This window comes from Acinonyx jubatus, chromosome A1, assembly GCF_027475565.1.
Source record: "Acinonyx jubatus isolate Ajub_Pintada_27869175 chromosome A1, VMU_Ajub_asm_v1.0, whole genome shotgun sequence".
Lineage (NCBI taxonomy): Eukaryota > Metazoa > Chordata > Mammalia > Carnivora > Felidae > Acinonyx > Acinonyx jubatus.
Window position 1 is genome coordinate 109,791,621 of NC_069380.1, and position 23,639 is coordinate 109,815,259.

Sequence of the window (23,639 nt, forward strand, 5' to 3'; positions counted from 1 at the left end):
TCAAAATGTTTGGATAGTCAAGGCAGATCATCATAATTCAGCTCTCATCAAGTGTATTTTTAATTACTTTTTTAATTTAATAAAAATTTAATGTTTATTTATTTTTGAGAGAGAGGCAGAGACAGAGTGCAAGCAGGGGAAGGACAGAGAGAGAGAAAGACACAGAATCTGAAGCAGGCTCCAAGTTCTGAGCCATCAGGCACAGAGCCCACCAAAGGGCTTGAACTCACAAATTGTGAGATCATGACCTGAGCTGAAGTCGGACGCTTAACCAACTGAGCCACCCAGGCACCCCTCAGCAAATGTATTTTTGAATAAGTTATGTAGGTACCTGGTTATTTATTGTGGCTAAAAAAAAAAAATTCTCAGTAACTTTCTATCTCCAACTACTTTAAAAGACATCTAAATCAACTCTATTATTTAAAAGTCCTCTTTCAGAGATGCAAATATTTGTAGAAGCCAAAACTTTAGAACAACTTTCAGACAATTTGAAGTAGTTTCCTACTGTACTATTTTTCTTACTATCAATCATTAGCAAATGTCTTAGCTACTTACATCCTAGCAAAGAAAATATTATTTACAAAAACAGAGAATTTTCTACTTTCTTTATCAGCCCAAGGCTTCCACTTGCTGCCATCTACCAAAACAATATGCTTCCCTGTTCTTATAAAGAAAAAACTGAATCTGAATATCAAGCAGACGTGATCTGGCAATATCTATTTCAGGCATTTAACTGTATATTTCAGTAGTACCTACCTACTTTTAAAACAATTTTATGAAGTAAATCCAAATCAGAGCTGCTAGGAAGATAGGGATTTCCAGTGGCCATCTCAATGATCATACAACCTAAAGCCCAGATATCTACAGGTCTGAAACAACAAGAATAAACTGCTTTTTCATGGAGAAATACATACCTTTTCTAAAAAAATTTTTAAATAAAGTTGCAGCCAAAGAAAAAAGAATAGTTAAGTGGTATCACCTATAAATTTTCACCTTAGTATCGTAACCCAACTTTAGGATATATATAAACATTATCACATTTTATTAATAATATTAAATAGCTTATATTTAAATCACATGAGAAGCCATGTAGTAGTCCAGATGAAAAGTAACTATAATTCTAAATTTGTTTCAAATACTTATATAAGGACATTATGATAAATGGTTTATTAATCAGAATAATTGAATACCAAGATCATCTTGTTTTTTAAGGAATATAAAAAATCTTAAATATTTTACCATTTACATTTACTTATCTTAAGGTGTTGTGAGTCATTCATAATTCCAACATTTTCCCATTAATCAGTTTTTCTTTTAAGTTTACTTATTTATTTTGAGCAAGTGAGTGCAAGCAGGGGGAGGGGACAGAGACAGAGAGAGAATCCCAAGCAGGGGCTAGGGGCTCCATCCCACAAACTGTCATGACCTGAGCTAAGATTAAGAGTTGGACATTTAACCAACTGAGCTACCCAGGCGCCCCCGACATAACCAGTTTTTAAAAGATAGTTTATATTACGAAGACTTTTAAACAGATAAAAAGCAGCCCTATCTCACATTCAGAAGAAATATAAACACTACAGTGAGGGGGTACCTGGGTGGCTCAGTTGGCTAAGTGTCCGACTTCAGCTCAGGTCATGATCTCGTGGTCTATGAGTTCGAGCCCTGCATCGGGCTCTGTGCTGACAGCTCAGAGCCTGGAGCCTGCTTTGGATTCTGTGTCTCCCTCTCTTGCTCTGCCCCTCCTCCACTCATGCTCTGTCTCTCTCTCTGTGTCTCAAAACTAAAATAATAATAATAATAAAAATTTTTAAAAAACGCTACAGTAAGATATATCTTTCTCTAATCCAATTGATAAAAATTATAAGATTCAGTAACTGCTGTATCGGTAAAGCTATGGAAAATGAATACTCCCATGTACTGTTTTGGGAGTGTAAACTATACTTATTTGAAGGGAAAATTGGCAAAAGTTATCAAAATAAAAAATGTACATACTTTTGGGGCACCTGGGTGGCTCAGCTGGTTAAGCAACTCACTCTCAATTTTGGCTCAGGTCTTGATTGCATGGTTGTGAGATGAAGCCCTGCATTGAGCTCTGCATTGGGCATGGAGTCTACTTGAGATTCTCATTCTCCTTCTACCCCCCCTCCCCCCAACTCCTGCTCATTCTCTCTCTCTCTCTCCCCTTCTCAAAAAAAGGAAAAAAAAATGTACATACTTTTGACCAACTTTATTCCTAGGAATTTATACAAAGATCTGCCCACCCTTGAACACAAAGATAAATGATAAAAGATAAATAATAAGCACTATTTGTGGTAGAAAAAAAATGGAAACAACCTAAACATCCATCAATAGAAGAAAGGCTATGTAAAATTTTGTATAATACACAACAAAATATTATTCACCTGTTTAAAAAGATAAGGTATGTGATAATATAAAGTGATTCTGGGGTGCCTGGGTGGTTCAATCAATTAAGCATCCGACTATATATTTCAGCTTAGGTCATGATCTCACAACTCATGGAATCAAGCCCTGAGCCACTGCTTGGGATTCTCTCTCCTCTCTCTGCTCTTCCCCCTGCTCATATGCTTGCTCGCTCGCTCTCTCTCAAAATGAATATTTTTTAAAAAATTTTTAATAAAAATTAAACAAAAATAAAGTGATCTCCAGGAGGGGCCCCTGAGTGGCTCAGGGGAAAGAGCATGCAACTCTTCATCTCAGGGTCATGACTTCAAGCCCCATGCTGGGTGAACAGATAAATAAATAAATATTTAAAAAAAATTTTTTAAGTGATCTCCAAGATAAACTCTCAAGTGAAAAAAGCAAAATTCAGTAAAGAAATCCTGGAAGATCTATATAAATGGAGAAATATTGTATATTCATGAATAGGAAGACTCAATATTGTCAAAATTTCAGTTCTTCCCAACTTGATCTATAGATTCGGTGCAATCCCAGTCAAAATCCAATTTGGATACCACCAAACTGATTCTAAAGTTTATATTGTTGGGATACTTGGGTGGCTCAGTCAGTTGAGCCTCCAACTTCAGCTCAGGTCATTATCTCGTGGTTCGTGAGTTCGAGCCCCATGTTGGGCTCTGTGCTGACAGCTCAGAGACTGAAGCCTGCTTTGGATTCTATGTCTCCCTCTCTCTCTGCCCCTCTGCCACTCACGCATGCGTGTTCTCTGTCTCTCTCTCTCTCTTTCTCAAAAATAAATAAATATTTAAAAAATTTAAGTAATATTTAAATTTATATTGTTTATACATAGTTTAAAAAGAGACACCATGCTCAAAATTGAGTCACTTGTGCTAAGCCCACATCACCAAACTGAAGCTTAATACTTAATTTGCTTCAACTTATCCCAGAAATGGGATATTAAACTAGTCAGTCTGGAATTACCTGATCAGCACTCCTGAATGCTGCCCGAGTTTCTGCCAGAAAGAACCCTGCCATTCTCTAAAAGAAGGTGAAAAATAATCTATTCTTTACTAGTAACTTCCTTGCCTTGCCCTCTTTTGCCTATGTAAGTCTTCCTATTTTGTACAGCCCTTTGGTGTGCCTTTCTATCTGCTAGATGGAATGCTGCCTGATTCACAAATTGTTGAATAGAGCCATTGAAATTTTTTTAATGTTTTTTTTAATTTATTCTTGAGAGAGAGAGAGAGAGACAGAGCATGAGCAAGGGAGGGGCACAGAGAGAGCGGGACCCAGAATCCAAAGCAGGCTCCAGGCTCTGAGCTATCAGCACAGAGCCTGACGCAGGGCTTGAACCCACAAGCGGTGATATCATGACCTGAGCCAAAGTCAGATTCTCAACCGACTGAGCCACCCAGGCACTCAGAGCCATTAAGATCTTTAACTTTTACTTAGCTGAATTTTGGTTTTTAACAATATGGTAAGGCAATAGACCAGAAGAGCCAACACAATGTTGAAGAAGAACAAAGTCAGAGGAAAGATACCCCTTAACTTCAAGACATATGATAAAGCTACAATAATCAAGACACTGGTACTGGTGAAAGAATAAACAGATGAAGAGAACAGAATAGAGTCCAGAACTAGACTCACAAGAATAACTAAACTTTGACAGAGGAGAAAAGACGATTTAAACTGACAAAGGAGAAAGGACAATCCAGCAGAGAAAGGAAAATCTTCAACAAATGATACTAGAACAGCTAGACATCTATATATGGGGGAAAAAAAGAAGCTAGACACAGATCTTAACATTTTCACAAAAATTAACTCAGAATGGATCACAGATATAAAAATTATATACAAAACTATAAAACTTCTAGACAATAATATAGGAAAAAATCTAGATGATCTTGGGTTAGGTGATGAGTGTTTTTTTTAAGATTTTTAAAATGTTTTTTATTATTTTTGAGAAAGAGAGATATAGCATGACCGGGGGGGAGGGGGTGGGGGGCAAAGAGAGAGGGAGACACAGAATCCAAAGCAGTCTCCAGGCTCCAAGCTGTCAGCACAGAGCCCGATGTGGAACTTGAACTCAGGACTGTGAGATCATGACCTGATCTGAAGTCAGACGCTTAACCAACAGAGCCACCCAAGGTGCCCCTGAACTGTACAATTTAAATGGGTGAATTTTATGGTATGTGACTCATATCTCAAAAAAATTGTTGTAACAAAAGTGTAGATTAAACTAAGTAGATGCACTTATGGAAGTAGATAAAACTGTAAAGAAATACGAGGAACTGAATATAATAAAAATCAACAAGATGGTTACTTTTGGGATAAAGGAGAGTGATAAAATTGGAACAGGGAACATGGAGGGCCTTTAGGGGGGCAGAAAAATTCTATTTTTTTATTCAAGTGTAATTAATATATATTAGTTTCAAGTGTATAATGTGATTCAACAATCCTATACACTATACACTACTCATTGCTCATCATAAGTGTTTCTTAATCCCCTTCACCTATTTCAACTAATCCTTAACTCCAAAATTCTATTTTTTGATCTGTTGCTAAGACTGTACACTTGTTGTGCTGGATTTTTTGTATCTCTGTGTTGTTTCACAATAAAACGATTTTTTTTAAAAGATGCACTAGTAAATTTATTTCAGACATAACGTGAAGTCCCATAGAAGCCAAATTTACCACGTACAAGTCACCAATTTTGGCTCTGTGGAATACAAGAGATTATACCTTTTCTCAAGGAACTTATCTTTCAGCAGGAAGCATTTTTTTTTTAATTTTTTTAACGTTTAGCTATTTTTGAGACAGAGAGAGACAGAGCATGAACGGGGGAGGGGCAGAGAGAGAGGGAGGCACAGAATCCGAACCAGGCTCCAGGCTCTGAGCTATCAGCCCAGAGCCCGACGTGGGGCTCGAACTCACGGACCTCGAGATCGTGACCTGAGTCGAAGTCGGACGCTTAACCAACTGAGCCACCCAGGCGCCCCAGGAAGCATTTTTTTTTTAAAAAGCTAGAACTAGATCATATTAGTATTAACTGGCACAAAATTTACACACAATGAACAAGAAGATTTAGAAGGGGATATGATTTGGGGGCAAGGGTTAGGAATAGCAGGTGCATGAGAAAAGAAATTTAAGATATCATGAAGAGAGGGTAAAACTGGGACACAGATCTTATGGGGCTACACTTATTGAGTATTTATTATATTTTAATCTTTTTCATTCATTTAGTCATTTGATTCTCACCACAAATCTATGAAGCTTGTCCTATTATTATTTCCATTATACAGATAAAGTAACTGAGGCACAGAGATGGTGTACGTAGGGATCAGTGGGAAGTATAGTTGAAAAGGTACTTAGGGGTGCGTGGGTGGCTCAGTCGGTTAAGTGTCCGACTTCGGCTCAGGTCATGATCTCACAGTTTGTGAGTATGAGCCCCACCTCAGGCTCTGTGCTGACAGCTCAGAGCCTAGAGCCTGCTTCAGATTCTGTGTCTTCCTCTCTCTCTGCCCTTCCGCAGCTGTGCTCTGTCTCTCTCTCTCTCTCTCAAAAATAAATAAACATTAAAACAAATTTTTTTTAAAGAAAAGGTACTCAGGAATGACCTTGGGCCAGTTAGTTTACCTGTGTTTTATATCCTTTTATTTTAAATGGGGATGATGAGGAGGATGGGCAAAATGGGTGAAGGGTAGTAGGAGATACAGACTTCCAGTTACAAAATGATTAAGTCACAGGAATAAAAGGCACAGCATAAGGAATATAGTCAATAGATATTATGATAGTATTTTAAGGTGACAAATGGTAGTTACATTTGTACTGAGCATAGCATAATGTAAACAGATATTGAATTGTTGTATTGTACACCTCAAACTAATGTAGTATTGTGTCAACTATTTTCTTTCTTTTTTTTTTTTTAAGATTTTATTTTAAGTAATGTCTACACCCAACACGGGACTTGAACTCACAACCCTGGGACCAAAAGTCACATGGTCCACAGGCTGAGCTAGCCAGATGCCCTTCAACTACAGTCAAATAAAAAATATTTTAAATAAAATATCCATATTATCATTTATAAAAATTTTTTTAAATAAAATAAAACAAAATGGGGATGATAACAGCAGCACCTTATCACAGAGTCATTGAGGAAATAAAATTGTTTAATGCATGTAAAGCATTTAGAACAGTTCCTGGCCACGAAGTAAATACTCATTGAAGTTAGATATTATTGTAAAAACAGAATAATGATTTCTAGAAAAGGTGTTTGAGAATTATCCATGCCCCCCACCCCACCGCCAGTTCTTGTATTAAGTTGGACTACTTGGTCCCTTTATGCACATCAAGATTTGTTATTTATATATTAGATTGCCATTTCATGTACTGTTTCTACTGTTTCACAAAAGACTGAGACAATGCTACTTTCTAAAGTATCTAGAACAGCACAATCTAAAAATTGTTTGCCAGACTTTGTAAAGAGGGTGCCATATTCTGGAAAATAGGAAACTTGGCAGTTCCTATGGTAATGCCAGCAGAGCAAGGTAAATGATTTTGAAATCTTTGCAGAATGTAGAGGTTAAAGAGAAACAGACGTCACTCTGCCACGGTGGGGGCACAGCTTAAAGCAAGCACGGATACAACCTGAGGGATGTCAGCACAGGTCACCTGGGGTTGGGGCCACTCAGCAGCAGAGGGCAAGCGTGGTAACACCATTATCTAGCAGGGCAGGTGCCTACGGGGTCTATCTGTTCTTTTTAGAGGCATCCCTTTCTTATCTCCAACCCAGAAGCAGAAGGCAGAGGGTGTCAATAGTAGGGGTGACAGACACACAAAGGGAAAAAAAGAGATGGCCAGGAAAGGCCAGACAGGATCCCAAAATATACGTACTTTCCATAAGAGGTATCTTTTAATACTAATTCTGGAGCTCTATACCAGCGTGTGGCCACATAGTCCGTATAAATGTCCCCAGGAGCTGCTAGAGTTCGTGCAAAACCAAAATCACAGAGCTTAGTAATTCCTGACTGGGATACTAAAATATTCTCAGGTTTTATATCTCGATGAATGATCTAAAAAACAAACAGAAGATGCAATACATTAAAATGAGAATTCATTATCTAGAGGATCACTGAAAAATTATACAGAGATAATCTAGCTAATTAAGACAGTAAAGCTATTTTCTTACCGCAAAGGATTAACTGCACAATGCAAAAGCTAAATAAGTACATATTTTCAATTCTTGTCATCTCAAAATGAAATGAAGCCAAGAAAACAGATATAATACTAAAAAGGAAAATCACATTCCTAAAAAGAAAGGTAATCAAAAGAACATAATGAAAAACAGGTTAACTTTCCTTTAACCCTGTGCCATTCTAGTTACAACTGCCCCTTCTCTCAGTCCTTCACAGCTAAACCTCTTGAAGACATTATCTTTACTAAGTCTTTTTTTTCTCATCACTCATTTATTCCTTAAAGTAATATAACCTTAAAGTATATAAAGTAATATAATATAAAGTAATATAACCTTAAAGTAATATAACCTTAAAGTAATAATATAATATTCCTTAAAGTAATCATTCCTTATATAAGGAATATAAAATATTCCTTAATGTCATTTGTTCCCACATTCTATCAGACTGCCCCAATATGTATCTTACTTGACATATTAGAGTAAAAATGTTGCCAACTATTCCTTCCTTCCTGATTTCTGGGACCTAAAATTCTCCCAGTCCCTTCCATTTCAGTGGCAGTTCCTCTTTCTCTATTTGTCTCTTAAATGTAGGATTCTGGTCCCAGGCTTTCTTTTCTCACACATCCTGTTCCCTGGGCAATGACATCTACTCATTGGTTTTTTTACCACTTTCGTCACCTATCATGGAGACACCATATTCTCTTGGCTTTCTTCCCACCTCTTGGCTGCTCCATCTCAATCTCATCTACACTTCTAGCTTTAGTAACAATATACTGATAATTTCCAAATTCTATCTCTAACCAAGATATGTCTCCTGATTTCCACAAGGGTTGGAAGTCCACAAGAAGTCTGACAAGGCTGACCCACACACAGCTCAAACTTAGCAAATCCAAAACTGAATGCTTCATTTTCTCCCCAAAACCTGTTTTCAACAGTCCTTTAGTTCCATGGATGGAACAAACATTGACCCCATATCTCAAGCCAGAAACCAAGATATTTTTCTCCTTCAGCTCCAATATATATTTTTGTCCCTAGTTCAAGTCCCCTCAACTCTCTCACCAAAATTACTACATTGCCAAATGGTCTCCCTGAATTCATTCTGATCCCCTCCAATCCACTGTCACAGTACTATTTTATTTTATTTTACTTTAGAGAGAGAGATCATGAGCAGGGGAGAGGAGCAGAGGGGTAAGGAAGGAGGGAAGGAGAGAGGGAGAGAGAGAAAGGGAGATTGAGAGAGAGAGAGGGAGAGAGAATCTCAAGCAGGCTCTATGCTGCATGGGGCTTGAACCAACGACCCTGGGAACATGACCTGAGCCCAAATCAAGAGTCAGACACTCAATCAACTAAGGCATCCAGCTGCCTTCAGAGTACTATTTTAAAATCACATGTGTGGGTACCAAGCTGGCTCAGTTGGAAGAGCATGTGATTCTTGATCTCAGGGTCATGGGTTCGAGCCCCACGCTGGGTGTAGTAATTACTAAAAAAAATAAACTTTAAAAAAATTACATGTGTGATCATGTCACTTCTCTGCTTAACATTCTTCAAGGATTTCCCATCCCATAGAACAAATTTGAAACTCCTTAAAATGGCTTATAATGCCTTCTAGAATTTGGTCCTCACTTCCCTAGCCTATACAATATTCGTTTCCTAAGTTTTCAAGGTTTGTCTTATCTCTATGCACTTGCTGATGCTGTTCCAATTGCCTAGAACACTTTGCCTGACCACCTATTTCCTTAGGTCATAGCTTATATATTTATATTAGTAATATAAATTTATGTTAGTATTTAAGTAATCTCTACACCCAACCTGGGGCTTGAACTTACAACCCCGAGATTAAGAGTCACAGACTACACTGACTGAGCCAGCCAAGTGCCCCTATTTAATGGTATTCTTTATTTCAATTTCTGATTGTTGATTGCCAACATGTGTTCTCACATCATTCTGTACTTCCCCCATTACCTTATTTGTCATGCTATTTATTAATTGCCTGTTTACTTGTTTGTAACTCCCACTAGACTATAAACGCCATGAGGGCAAGATTTCTGTATTATTTAAGCTGTATCCCCAGTGACCAGTACAGTGCCTAAAACAAAGAAAGCATTTAAAAATTTTATGAATGAAGCATATTCTCATCACTAACAAAGTATCATAGCACAAGTGAAAATATCTCAGTGACAGAAATCTGGCATCTTTCCTTGTTTATACAACTTACTGCTATACGTGTTTGGGATTGGCTCTTGTTCTGACTCAGTTTCCCTCCATAAGTGGCCAAAACATTAACTTGGGGTAATGAGACACCTTAAATGTACCATATATAAAACTATATTAATCCTTTTTTTAAGTTTGTTTATTAGTTGGGGGGGAGGGGCACAGAGAGAGGGAAAGACAGAATCCAAAGCAGGCTCCATGCTCTCGGCGCAAAGCCCCACACGGGGCTCAGTCTCACCACCTGTAAGATCATGACCTGACTGAAATTAAGAGTCAGATGCTTAACTGACTGAGCCACCCAGGCACCCCTATATTAATCCTTTTTTATTTCTACAACTTTTACTGAATGAGTAGTATTTGCTAGGCATTATGCCAAGATCTAAGGATATAACATGAGCAAAAGCCAACATGGAAAATCACATTAAGATACCACTTCACATATTCTGCCTACCAGATATCTATCACTTTCCTCCTCAGTCTTTTAAAAACGAAGCAGAAAGATGCACTCAGTTGATACGCTTGTATTTTCATTCTATTCAACAAGTAAAACCATGACAACATGTGGAATTTTGTTATCCTTGAGAACCAAGCACACTCTAAATCCCAACTTGTAAAACCTGTGTTTGACTAGATCCACCTTGGCCTTCTACTATCACACTGTGACCTCCATAAACACAGTATTTCCTTCAACTTGTTTAGGTCTTCTTTAATTTCTCTCAATGTTTAGTAATTTTCAGGTTATAGTTCTTATACATCTTTTGTCAGACTCTCCCTAAGTATTTCGTATTTTTGAAGCTGTTTAATGGCATTTTTTTAAGATTTTATTTTTAAGTAATCTCTACACCCAACCTGGGGCTTGAATTTACAACCCCAAGATCAAGAGTCACAGGCTCCACTGACTGAGCCAGCCAGGTGCCCCTATTTAATGGTATTCTTTATTTCAATTTCTGATTGTTGATTGCCAACATATAGAAATACAATTAATTTTGGTATATAAATCTTATATCCCATAACTGCGATAAATTTACAAATTAGTTCTGTTAATTTTATTGTAGATTCCATAGGGTTTTCTATGTAGATGATCATATCACTTGTAAGTAAAGACAATTTTACTTCTCAAAAAAATAAGGCACCATTTCACACCCACTAGAATAGCCACAATCAAAATGACAAAAAACAAGTATTGGGGAGGAAGTATATTGTTGGTGGGGATGTAAAATGATACAGCCACTTTGGAAAACAGTATGGCAGTTTCTTTCTTTCTTTTCTTTTTTTTTTTTTGACAGTTTCTTTAAAAAGTTAAAACATAAAACCTATGACGCATGTGGTATTTTTTTATGTAAGCTCTACACCCAACATGGGACTTGAACTCATTACCCCCAAGAGCAAGAGTCACATGCTCTACTGTTGGAGCCAGCCAGTCACTCCTACCCATATAGTATTTTTAACTTATTTTACTTCTTTCTCCCTAGTTCCTGGTAGTTTGGTAAACCAACAGTCCCCCAAATCATGGGGAAAACCAGAAGCCTAGCAGCTCCCAGAGAAAGAAGGACAGTGTCTTATCTCCTCCAAAGCCCCTTTCCCAGGTAGCTGTCATTATTTGATCTGACAAATCACTGAAAAATCCCACTAGAAATCTTACATTTATTTGATTGAAAGTAGAGCTTGCCCAGTGCAAAAAGCCTTTCTCCTGGGGCCTTGGTCAGAAATAATTAGCACACCATAATTAGAACACTATCAAGAAAGCAAAAAGACAACTCATAGGAGAAAATATTTGCAAATTCCATCTCTGATAAGCATCTAGTTTCCAAAATATATAAAATTCAACTCAACAATAAAAAGACAAATAAGCTAGTAAAGCGAGCACCTGGGTGGTCCAATCGGTTGAGTGTCTGATTTTGGCTCCAGTTGTGATCTCATGATTTGTGAGCTCAAACCCCACATTGGGCTCACTGCTGTCAGATGAGCCCACTTCAGATCCTCTGTCCCCCCCGCCCTGTCCCTCCCCTGCTCATACTCTCTCTCTCAAAAATAAACATTAAAAAAATGTTTAAAAAATAATAAAAATTAGTAAAGGACCCGAATAGACATTTCTTCAAAGAAGATATGCAAATAAGAATTTGCCAGTTCTGAATGTTTCATTTTAATGGAATTTATGCTGTGTGGTTTTTTACATCTCAATTTCTTCATTTAACGTGAAGTTTCAAGGAGCTTTCATGGTGTAGCACGTATCAGTACTTAATTCCTTTTTATGGCTGAATATATTTCACCATATGGATATTCTTCATTTGTTTATCCATTCATCAGCTTGATACATATTTGAGTTGTTTCCACTTTTTAGGTATTATGAATAATGCTGCTATGAATATTCTTGTGCAAGTTTTTATGTGAACACATGTTTTCCATTCTATTGTGTAGATACCTAGGAGGAGAATTGTTAGGTCACATGGTAGTTCTTTATTTAACCTTTGGAGGAATTGCCAAACTGTTTTCCATACCATCTGCACCATTTTATACCACCACCAGCAGCGTATAAAGGTTCCAATTTCTCTACTTCCTCGCCAAAATTTGTCATTGTCTGCTTTTTAAATTACAGCCAGCCTGGTGGGTGTGAAGTGACTTCTCATTGTAATTTCGATTTGTATTTTCATAATGACTAATGATATTGAGCACATTTCATGTGCTATCAGCCATTTATATACCTGTGAAAAATGTTAAATTGGGTTATCTTTTTATACTTGAGTTGTATTTTGCATATCCTGGATATTTATCAGATATATGATTTGCAAATATTTTCTCCCTTTCCTGTGAACTTTTTACTTTCTTTTCTTTTCTTTTTTAATGTTTATTTACTTTTGAGCATGCGCACATGCAAGGAGGGGACAGGATCTGAAGTGGGCTCTGTGCTGACAGCAGAGAGCTGAATGTGGAGCTTGAACTCATGACCCGTGAGATCATAATCTGAACCCAAGTCAGATGCTTAACTGACTGAGCCACCCACGAGCCCCTGAACTTTTTATTTTCTTGATAGTGTCCTTTGATGCGCCAAAGTTTTAATTTTGATGAAATCCAATTTATTATTTTTTTGATTGCTTTTGCTTTTGATGTCATATGTAAAGAACTATTGCCTAGGGGCGCCTGGCTGGCTCAGAGGGCAGAGCATGCAGCTCTTGGTTCACACATCACATTGGGTGGAGAGATTACTTAATAATAAATCTTAAAAAAAAAAAGTATCGACTAATAAATGGTCACACAGATTTTCACCTACATTTTCTTGTAAGACTTTTATAGTTTTACCTCTTATACTTAGGTCTTTGATAAATTTTGAGTTAGTTTTTGTACATAGTGTGAACTATCAGACCTAGAATTCAAACAAGGAGTTTGTTTCTCCTTTACTTTGTGGTGGAATGTACCAGAACTACATAAAATTCCATACTGAAGTCTGATTTATCACCTGAAACTAATATTACCCTGTACACTAAATGGAATTTAAAGAAATTTAAAAAGAATTTTAAAACGTAAAGATTTTTTTTTTCAAGTGTTTATTTATTTATTTTGAGATTGAAAGCGAGACTGACCAGGGGAGGGGCAGAGACAGAGGGAGGGAGAGAATCTCAAGGAGGCTCTGCTCTGTCAGTGCAGAGCCCAGCATGGGGCTCAAACTCATGAACTGTGAGATTCTGGCTTGAGCCAAAAACAAGACTGAGCCACCCAGGCGCCCCAACGAAACTTTTTTTTTTCAATGTCTATTTTTTTAAATGTTTTATTAATTTTTGAGACAGAGAGAGACAGAGCATGAGCAGGGGAGGGGCAGAGAGAGAGGGAGACACAGAATCTGAAGCAGGCTCCAGGCTCCGAGCTGTCAGCACAGAGCCCGATGCGGGGCTCGAACCCACAAACCGTGAGCTCGTGACCTGAGCGGAAGTCAGACACTTCACCGACTGAGCCACCCAGGCGCCCCATCAATGTCTATTTTTGGGAGAGAGAACAAGTGGGCGAGGGGAAGGGGGGGGTGGGAACAGAGGATCTAAAGAGGCTCTGAGCTAACAGCAGGGAGCCCAATGTGGGGCTTGAACCCATGAACTGTGAGATCATGAACTGAGCTGAAGTTGGATGCTTAACCGACTGACTGAGCTACCCAGGCACCCGCTCCTCCAAAAAAGATTTTTAAAAATCTGATTGACTTATTGTTTTTTTATTAAAAACATTTTTTTAATCTTTATTTTTGAGAGAGAGAGAGAGAGAGAGTGAGTGGGGGAGAGATAGAGAGAGAGGAAGACACAGAATCTGAAGCAGGCTCCAGGCTCTGGGCTGTCAGCACAGAGCCCAATGCGGGGCTTGAACTCACAAACTGCGAGATCATGACCTGAGCTGAGGTTGGACGCTTAACCAACTAAGCCACTCAGGTACCCCTGATTTATTTATTTATTTAATGTTTTATTTATTTTTGAGAGAGAGACAGAGTGTGAGCATAGGAAGGGCAGAGAGAGGGAGACAGAATCCAAAGCAGGCTCCAGGTTCTGAACTGTCAGCACAGAACCTGACACAGGGCTTGAACCCATGAACCGTGAGATCATGACCTGAGATGAAGTTGGATGCTTAACCAACTGAGCCACCCAGGTACCCCTAAAAATCTGATTATAATACTTCTGTTTATACAGTCGTGTGTGCTTAAATGTTAACACTCATCTGAAGAGAGAGTTCTAATTTCCCTATCATCTAACAGCCTCAGAAAACCCGATTTTAAGTCACCCAGAACTTCAATTAAATACACTTTCCAGTTGGATGTTATACAATTAAATGCTAATGTGCATATGAAAAAATAAGCTAGTAGTTTCCAGAAAAAGGCTGAATAGAATGTCTGAGGTAGACCAAAAGACTGGGGATTCCCTTATGCCCTAAAAACCAAATGGAATCCTTGACTGAACCCTGATCTTAATAAATCACTTTAAAAGACATTTAGGAACAATTAGCTACATTTTAATATAAATTTGGTATTAGATGATGTTAAGGAATTATTTTTAATTGTGTAGATGTAATCATGATCCTGAAGTTATACAGGAAAATTTGCTTTTTTAAAGAGATAGATAGTGATGTATTTAGAAATAAAATGTCAGGGTACCAATAATTTAAAATACTTCAGAAAACAAAATAGATGAAGCTCACGTAGAAAAATATTGTTAAAACATATTACATATTAAAATGTTAAAAATAACATTATTCAAATAATAACAATTTCTTATTTGGAAGACTAGGAGTTTAAAATCCAAAGCAGAGTTAAGAAAACTATGCAGGGGCGCCTGAGTGGCTCAGTCGGGTTAAGTGTCTGACTTTGGCTCAGGTCATGATCTCGCAGTTTGTGAGTTCCAGCCCCCCATTAAAGTTGCTGCTGTCAGCCTGTCAGCACAGAGCCCGCTTCAAATCCTCTGTCCCCCTCTCTCTCTCTGCCCCTCCCCAACTTACGCTCTCTCTCTCAAAAAATAAACAAAACAATCCTTAAAAATTAAAAAAAAAGAAAAAAACTATGCAAAAGTGGCCTAAATTTAGGAAAGCAGGACTTTGTGGAGTAGGAGGTGGGGTGGGGCTAAGAAAGATTGACAGTGCTTAGGTATTAGTCAAAATTATTTATAATTCATAAAGGTTACTGAAAACCGAATAAAATTTAAGAAGCTCCATATGGGTAGGAGCTAAGTCTTTTACTCAAGGTTCCATCCTCAACTTCCACTACAATCAATGATTGTTACTGGAAGATGCTCAATAAATATTTATTGAATAAATGGATGAGGGGACAAATAACCATGTCTTCCCCATAAGGGCCAAATATTTGCATTTACACTTTGCTTCCAAAATGGTTTCAAAGAAACTTTTTTTTTTTCAGGATTCACAAAACTTTATTCATTTAGAATTAACAAGCTGTTCACATATCACTTAATATTGTTTCACAAGCTTGTAGGACATGGATTATCTTTGAGGAATTATTTTGATTTGCATGAAGTTTACAACTTTGTGCACAGTATGGTATTTTCCCGGTAAGTAAATAATAAGCAGTCTGAATTATCACATGAATTCTAAAACTTTGAGGGTTTTTTTTTAATTATTATAATGAAATACTAGCATGGTGAGATGTAATGTTTACAGTTTTAATCTGTCAGACCCATTTCCTCTAAAATAATTAGCTGAAATTATATGACATCACACTCGCTTCCATTAAAGCCAGACACAGGCAAGTCTCATTTGTGTGTTTGATAGTAGGCGACCAGTGGTGCATGTCATCACAAACAGCACATAATCTCATGCTACATTGTTTGGGTATTTTATAATATATTTTCAAAATTTTTTATTCAAATATAAATTGACACACAGTGTTACATTTGTTTCAGGTATAAGAAGCTTATACTATTAAGCAGATCAAAATTTTAAATTATAAAAACAACCAGAATGAAAAGATAATTAACTAGTTACTGCAACTGAACAGTAAATTTTTATTTAAGCTGCCTAAAAACCAATATAGAAAGCATATTTTCTATATTTTATAAAAAGAAAGTAAACGAGTACTTCTGGAGATAAAAAGCCTTTACTGGTACTGAACTGTATCTGACTTCATAAATTCTTATTAAAAGTAACATGGGGGATGCCTGCGTGGCTCAGTCAGTTAAGCATCCTACTCTTGATTTCGGCTCAGATCATGACCTCACAGTTTGTGAGATTGAGCCCCATGTCAGGCTTCTATGCTGACAGCGCAGAGCCTGCTTGGGATTCTCTCTCTCTGTCTCTCTCTGCCCCTGCCCGTGCTCTTTCTCTCTCTCAAAATAAATAAACGTTAAAAAAAAAAGTAACATGGGGTATCACAGTAGATAATATCTCAGACATTTCAGTTATATAAAAAACCACTCAACTGAAATTTGGAGATACTAGGAAAATAAAGTTTTCCTTTCTTAAGTTTTCCTTTCCTTTTTGTCAACATGAAGATAAACTTATATCAAGGCCAGAATCCAGATATCCAGATAATAAGCATAATAATATTCTAATGAGCCACTTCACTCGTGGCTGCCTTAATTCTCAAGGGTTACTAATTTTACAATATTCTGTGAGGTGAGAGACATGCATAATTTTACTTCAGGTCCTAGGTAAGACAAAGAGAATAAAAGAATTTAGGTGCTTCTGTCCAGGCCTTTTTCTCTGCTGCTCCAACAACTCTATGGGTATTCTTCCATACTTGGTGCTGAGGACTTTTTCTTTCTGTTCCTTGGAGAATAATCCATGCTTACCTCTTCAACCAAAGTCTCTAAGAGGAAGATTCCCAAATCCCAAAGATACCCAGTTCTGACAACTTCCTAGAAAGACCATGTTAAATAATTGGTCAACCACTATTTTTACTTAGAAATTCTCACTGTCTTTTAAAATATACAATATTTCTAAAAGCAATTCCCTCTTCTAAATAAAACCAGTGACTGTCAATGGTACCAAAATTCTTCTGCTCTCAAATTAAAAACCTTGTAATTCTTTGATTTCTCATTTTATTCACATCCCTCTCATATCTACTTAGTCCCCACACCTTATCATTTCTTTCTGTGTTTTGTTTTGTTTTGTTTTGTTTTGTTTTGTTTTGTTTTGTTTTGCTTTTGAGAGAGAGCAAGTACAAACAGGGGAGGGGCAGAGAGAGAGGGAGAGAGAGAATCCCAAAAGGAGTCAGTACTGACAGCGCAAAGCCCAATGCAGGCCTTGATCTCACAACCTTTGAGATCATGACCTGAGCTGAAAATCAAGGGTAGGATGCTAAACCAACCAAGCCACCCAGGCGCTCCTCATTTCTCTTTTGAAGTCTCCATTCTCTCCCTTTGCCATCCCTCCTCTACCTATTCCAAGCCCTTACCATTTCATATCTGGATTATCACAACAGCCTCTCACCTGATCTGTTTCTACCCATACTTATCCTCTACACTTGCCAAAATAAGCTTAGGTTTTATTTTAATCCTGTTACAGCCAGGCTCAAAAACCTTCCATGGTTTCCCAGTATCCTCTGGAAAAAGTCCAAACTCTTTGAGGATGAATCTCAGGACTCTGGAAACCTCTCCGCAGGGCACCTGTGCAATCTTATCACCCTTTACCTAGTCTATGCAAAGCCCACTTATCACCACTCTCTGAGTCCCCTGCTCAGGTTTGCCACTATTCTCACAGTAACACCCCATCTGAATTTATTTTTTCTTCTATTCCAGTGAAATCCTAGCTACAATTCCAAGTTCGACTTACTTTAGTTTTACTTCCTCTTTGAAGTCCTCTACTCAGAGTATAGCACATAGTGGTCTCTCCCTTAATTCAAGAAACATTTTAAATAGATAAGGCACTATAGGCATACAGATAACACAACTATTCCTGACTCCTTACCAGCACTACTTATTAAGCCTTAAAATATGCTTGACACAGTGCTAAATACATTATACATACTACCTAATGTCAACCTTTACAAAAAATCTGTGATGTACTACTATAGTATCATTTTATTTTTACTTATTTTTTTAAAAAAATTTTTTAACGTTTATTCATTTTTGAGAGACACAGAGACAGCGTGTGAATGGGGGAAAAGCAGAGAGAGAGGGAGACACAGAATCCGAAGCAGGATCCAGGCTCCCAGCTGTCAGCACAGAGCCCGATGTGGGGCTCGAACCCACGAACTGTGAGATCATGACCTGAGCCGAAGCCGGACACTGAACCGACTGAGCCACCCAGGCACCCCTATAGTATCATTTTATAGATGAGGAGGATGAGACTCAGAGAGGTTAGATAACTTTCCTGGGACCAGAGAGTAATGGTGCTACCACCTGTCACTGTGCACTACTGCAGTGAGCTGTGAACTGCACAAGTTGTGTTGTTATCCATAGCAGAACTGGTGGGTGAAAACCTAGGATAGTCTGATTCCACAGACTGTGCTCTTAACTATTACATTATACTGCCTCCCCAAGGATCCAGCTGGCAAGGAGATTACAATCTGAATTCTAGTTGCTATCACAACCACATTTTTCTTTTTTTTTTAATTTTTTTAACGTTTATTTATTTTTGAGACAGAGAGAGACAGAGCATGAACGGGGGAGGGGCAGAGAGAGAGGGAGACACAGAATCGGAAGCAGGCTCCAGGCTCTGAGCCATCATCAGCCCAGAGCCCGACGCGGGGCTCGAACTCACGGACCGTGAGATCGTGACCGGAGCTGAAGTCGGACGCTTAACTGACTGAGCCACCCAGGCGCCCCACAACCACATTTTTCAAAACCATAAAGTGAAATACACTATTAGCAAGACAGAGAATTAGAAATTAAGATATCCGAGAAAGCCTAGGCTATATAGATGCTATATCATTTACTAATAAAACTATTTATTAATAAAACTATTCTTACTGAATATATATATCTAGCTTTCCAGAAAGTAGAGCTCAAGTTGGGAACAAAAAACTCCACAAAAACCTGCTGAGCTCAGGGCTCCTGGGTGGCTCAGTCAGTTGAGTGTCAGACTCTTGGCTTCGGCTCAGGTTGTGATCTCAGGGTTCGTGAGATCGATCCCCACATTGGGCTCTGTGCTGACATTTGTGGAGCCTAGTTGGGATTCTCTCTCTCTCCCTCTCTCTCTGCCCTTCCCCTGCTTGTGCTATCTCTGTCTGTCTCAAAATAAACAGATCAACAACAACAACAAAACCTGCTGAGCTAAACACTTACTCGGCAATGCTAAAGGCAACATTAAAAATCAGAACAAGTGAGGGGTGCCTGGGTGGCTCAGTCAGGTAAACGTCCTACTTCAGCTCAGGTCAGATCCCGTGGTCTGTGAGTTCGAGCGCCACATCGGGCTCTGTGCTGACAGCTCAGAGCCTGGAGCCTGCTTCAGATTCTGTGTTTCCCTCTCTCTCTGCCCCTCCCCCACTCATGCTCTGTCTCTCTCTCTCTCAGTAATAAACAAAAGTTAAAAAAAAATTTTTTTAAGCAGAACAATTGATCTTCTTTCCTGTCTTAATGTTTTCATGTTAAACAAGGCTCCATACCTCTTAGCCACTTTATTTTTTCTTTCTTTCCGTAAAGGTATTGACATTCATTTGCCATTACACTGTCCTAGTTTCCAGTTCCTATCTCCAAACATCCCTTCATTTGACCCAGTCCGACATTTTAATGTACTTTCCACAATAAAAGGTACCCCAATTGACTATTGATTCTTCCTTATGAAATTACTGATACTTTAGTATTCCAACTTGGTTTGCCCTATTGTTATTGTTATAGCTTTATTATTGTGTAGTCAATATGTTTTACAATTCTGTAACTAAATTTTAAGGTAGTGACCCCAATTCAATTAATATTGTACAGGAAAATAAACTTTAAATCTTCATAAAGGGCACTTATGATTCATATACAGCCTATAGTTTGGCTTACTCTGAAGCACTTACATTATTATTGTGAAGATATTCAATTGCCCGAAGGATCTGGAACAGGTATTTTCTAAGTCGTTTACTCTCCAGTCCGTGACAATAATGTTGTAACTCATCTAATACTGTGTGGTCAATAAATTCAAACACCAAATGAATTTTCTTTTTCTGTCTAAAAACTTCAATCAGATTGACCAGGTTTTCATGATGAAATTGCTATTGACAAAAGAAACAGATTTTTAATAAATTATTACGTGCACAATAATTTGTACATATAACACATATAATTTTAAAGTTTATTTATTTTGAGAAGGAACGTGCATACATGTAAGGGATGGGCAGAGAGGGAGGGAGAGACAGAATCCCAAGCAGGCTCTGTGCTGTCAGCAGGGATTGATCCCACAAACCATGAAATCATGACCATAGCTGAAATTAAGAGTCAGATGTTTAAACAGCTGAGCTACCCAGGTGCCCCAAGATGTATGGAATTTTAAAAAGCAAAAATATTCTTAGCTTCTTTTACTCCATGCATTTCAATAGAAAATTTTCAACTTATTTGCTTACATTCCTATTTTCTAAAATGCTAAACTTGGGGCACCTGTCTGGTCCAGTTGGAAAAACATGCAACTCTTGATCTCGCAGTCTTGAGTTTGAGCCCCACATTAGGTGTACAGATTCCTCAAAAAATAAACTTAAAAAAATTCTAAACTATTTCATAATTAATCATATAAAACAAGGGGAAATGTACTGCCTTACTTGAGGTTGGCATTTGATTGCTTACTAAAATAACTTGGTTAGTGTACTATAATACAACTTGGTATTATCCTTTCACTTGGTTTATAGTTAAATTTAATATCTGAAATTTAAGATGTTTTTACATCTTTGGGTGCCTGGGTGGCTCAGTTGGTTAAGCATATGACTTCAGCTCAGGTCATGATCTCACGGTTTGTGAGTTCGAGCCCTGCATCAGTCCCTGGAGCCTGCTTCGGATTCTGTGTCTCCCTCTCTCTCTGTCCCTCCCCTGCTCTGTGTGTGTGTGTGTGTATGTCTCAAGAATAAATAAACATTAAAAAAATTTTTTTAAATAAAATATTCTTTTAATTATTTAAAAAATTATTTAAAATAATTTTCAAAATAATATTAAAAATATTTTAAAATATTTTAAAAAATATTATTTTTTAAATAAAATATTCATTTTCAAGCGAGCATGGATTTCAGTGCCATTCAGTACATGATATGAATTTTAAGAAATTATTTTATTAGTTTGATCCTAAAGTCTCAAAAGTAAAACTTAGATTCCAAGTGGACAGTATAAATTAATAATACTATAACAAGAGCATCAAAATATCTAGAACCCTTTCAGATATGTGAAAAAACAATTTATAGCTATAGGAACTTTATAAAAATATACCATTGTTTGTGGATACCTTTTTGTTCACTGTCTGTAATATTCTATTAAGCAATAAAACATCTTTTTAAACTAGTAACACTGTTAAAATAACTTCCAAAGAGTAAAAATGGCATGTACCAGCCTAGAAAACAAATCAGGTTCCATATTTTATGCTGCTTACTTTAGTTTTTAACACGCTGAATTATTACCAAATATTCTCAAATATTTAACATTTTCTTTTTTTTTTAATTTTTTTTTCAACGTTTATGTATTTTTGGGACAGAGAGAGACAGAGCATGAACAGGGGAGGGGCAGAGAGAGAGAGGGAGACACACAATCGGAAACAGGCTCCAGGCTCCAAGCCATCAGCCCAGAGCCCTACGCGGGGCTCGAACTCACGGACCGTGAAATCGTGACCTGGCTGAAGTCGGACGCTTAACCGACTGTGCCACCCAGGCGCCCCAACATTTTCAAATTATCAAAAACGTTTATTCATTTGGCTAAAAACTGAGAGGTACAGGGGCTCCTGAGCAGACTCTTAATTTCTCAGGTCATGATCTCAGTTTCATGAGATCTAGTCCCACATCATGCTCTGTGCTGACAGTGCATGGAGACTGCTTCTGATTCTCTCTCTCTCCCTCTCTCTCTCTGCCCTTCCCTGCTCATGCTTGCTCTCTTTCAAAATAAATAAATAAACTTAAAAAATTTAATTGAGAGGTATATTTTCAATGTTAGATTCATTAGAAAACTATGATTTTATGAAAAAATATTTGCCTTTATTCTAATGGCACAATATCAATTTTTCAACTTATCTGCACTAACACATAGACCTAAGTCCTTAAAATATGACCAAGAGAAAAACATGCCAGAATATAATGCCAGATTCCCTTCCTATTTTTGTTCCCAATTTCCCTGGTTGGCAAGATGCCAAAATGCTGCAGTGACAGCATGCTGGCAGTATCAAGAACAATTGACTGGTTTTGGACACTACTCTACTAACCCTTCAACTAAGGAAAATTACTGTTTCCCTGTCCAGTCTTTATTTTAAAGGCAAAAGCAACAAAGAGTTAATGTGAGTTAATAAGCACCATGGAAGATCCACCCAGGGTAAGGAATCAGGTGTTTTCTCAGATAAACCATGAAACTCCTATAAATGCTCCATTGTCACTTTTCAAATTGTTTACTTTTGTCTTCCTTCATAATCAGATAACTTTTCTACAGATATTGTCACTAATTACTCTAACTGTAATTTATTAAACAAAATTCTAGAAGATAAAAATTTAATTCAAATAAATAAATCACTATGGCAATCTTTTTAGACTAAAAATGTGAAATAATTCAAGAACTCTCTCTTGTTGGGTTAGATCAAACAAAAACTTCTGTAAGAAATAAGCCAACGAATAAAAAATTTTTTGAAAAAAAAATAAGCCAATGAAAATAAATAGCTAAGGTATCTCAAAACAGTTTGTATAATAACAATAAAGTACATTTTCAAATTCATCTCTGTGTTCTTGCCACATATTGGTTGTTTTACAAAATGATAAAGTAGAAAAAAATAATCACCTTAAATGTAACAGAGTTGAATAAAGAGCAAAAGATATTGCCTGTGAAAAGATCTTCTGATCAGATTTTCACTTATGATGTACAGTAACTGCCTTACATTATTACTGTTTTAGGTGATCAGGAATAGGACTGGCAACTCACAAAATCATAACATCTTTACTGACTTTAACTGCTTTCCATTGTCTAGAGACAGAGCACTTCAACAATCCACACATATAGATGCCTAATATACTTATTCTACTTAAAAAACAAATTGGAGTGTCTGGGTGGCTCAGTTGGTTAAGCATCCTACTCTTGATTTCAGCTCAGGTCATGATTTCACAGTTCATGAGATTGACCCTGCATCAGGCTCAGTGCTGACAGTGTGGAACCTGCTTTAGGATTCACTCCCTCTCTCTCTGCCCCTCCCTTGCTTTCGTGCACACTTGTGAGCTCACACACTCTCTCTCTCTCTCTCAAAAATAAAT

The 23,639-nt window shown here is 37.5% G+C and overlaps 1 protein-coding gene across 9 annotated transcripts in view; it reads right to left on the reverse strand.

The window, feature by feature from the left end:
• The window catches only part of CDKL3 (cyclin dependent kinase like 3), a 100,364-nt gene that overhangs the window by 70,574 nt on the left and 6,151 nt on the right, over positions 1-23,639 (reverse strand). For all 9 annotated transcript variants that reach the window (XR_008297768.1, XR_008297749.1, XR_008297748.1 and 6 more), the window contains exons 3-5: positions 20,241-20,435; positions 7,309-7,487; positions 757-869 (exon numbers count right to left, since the gene is read on the reverse strand). Coding sequence is in view for 3 of the 9 variants with exons in the window: in XM_053221082.1 (XP_053077057.1) it covers positions 757-869; positions 7,309-7,487; positions 20,241-20,435 (487 nt within the window). In the remaining 6 variants the exon portion in view is untranslated. The remainder of the gene's footprint in view (positions 1-756; positions 870-7,308; positions 7,488-20,240; positions 20,436-23,639) is intronic.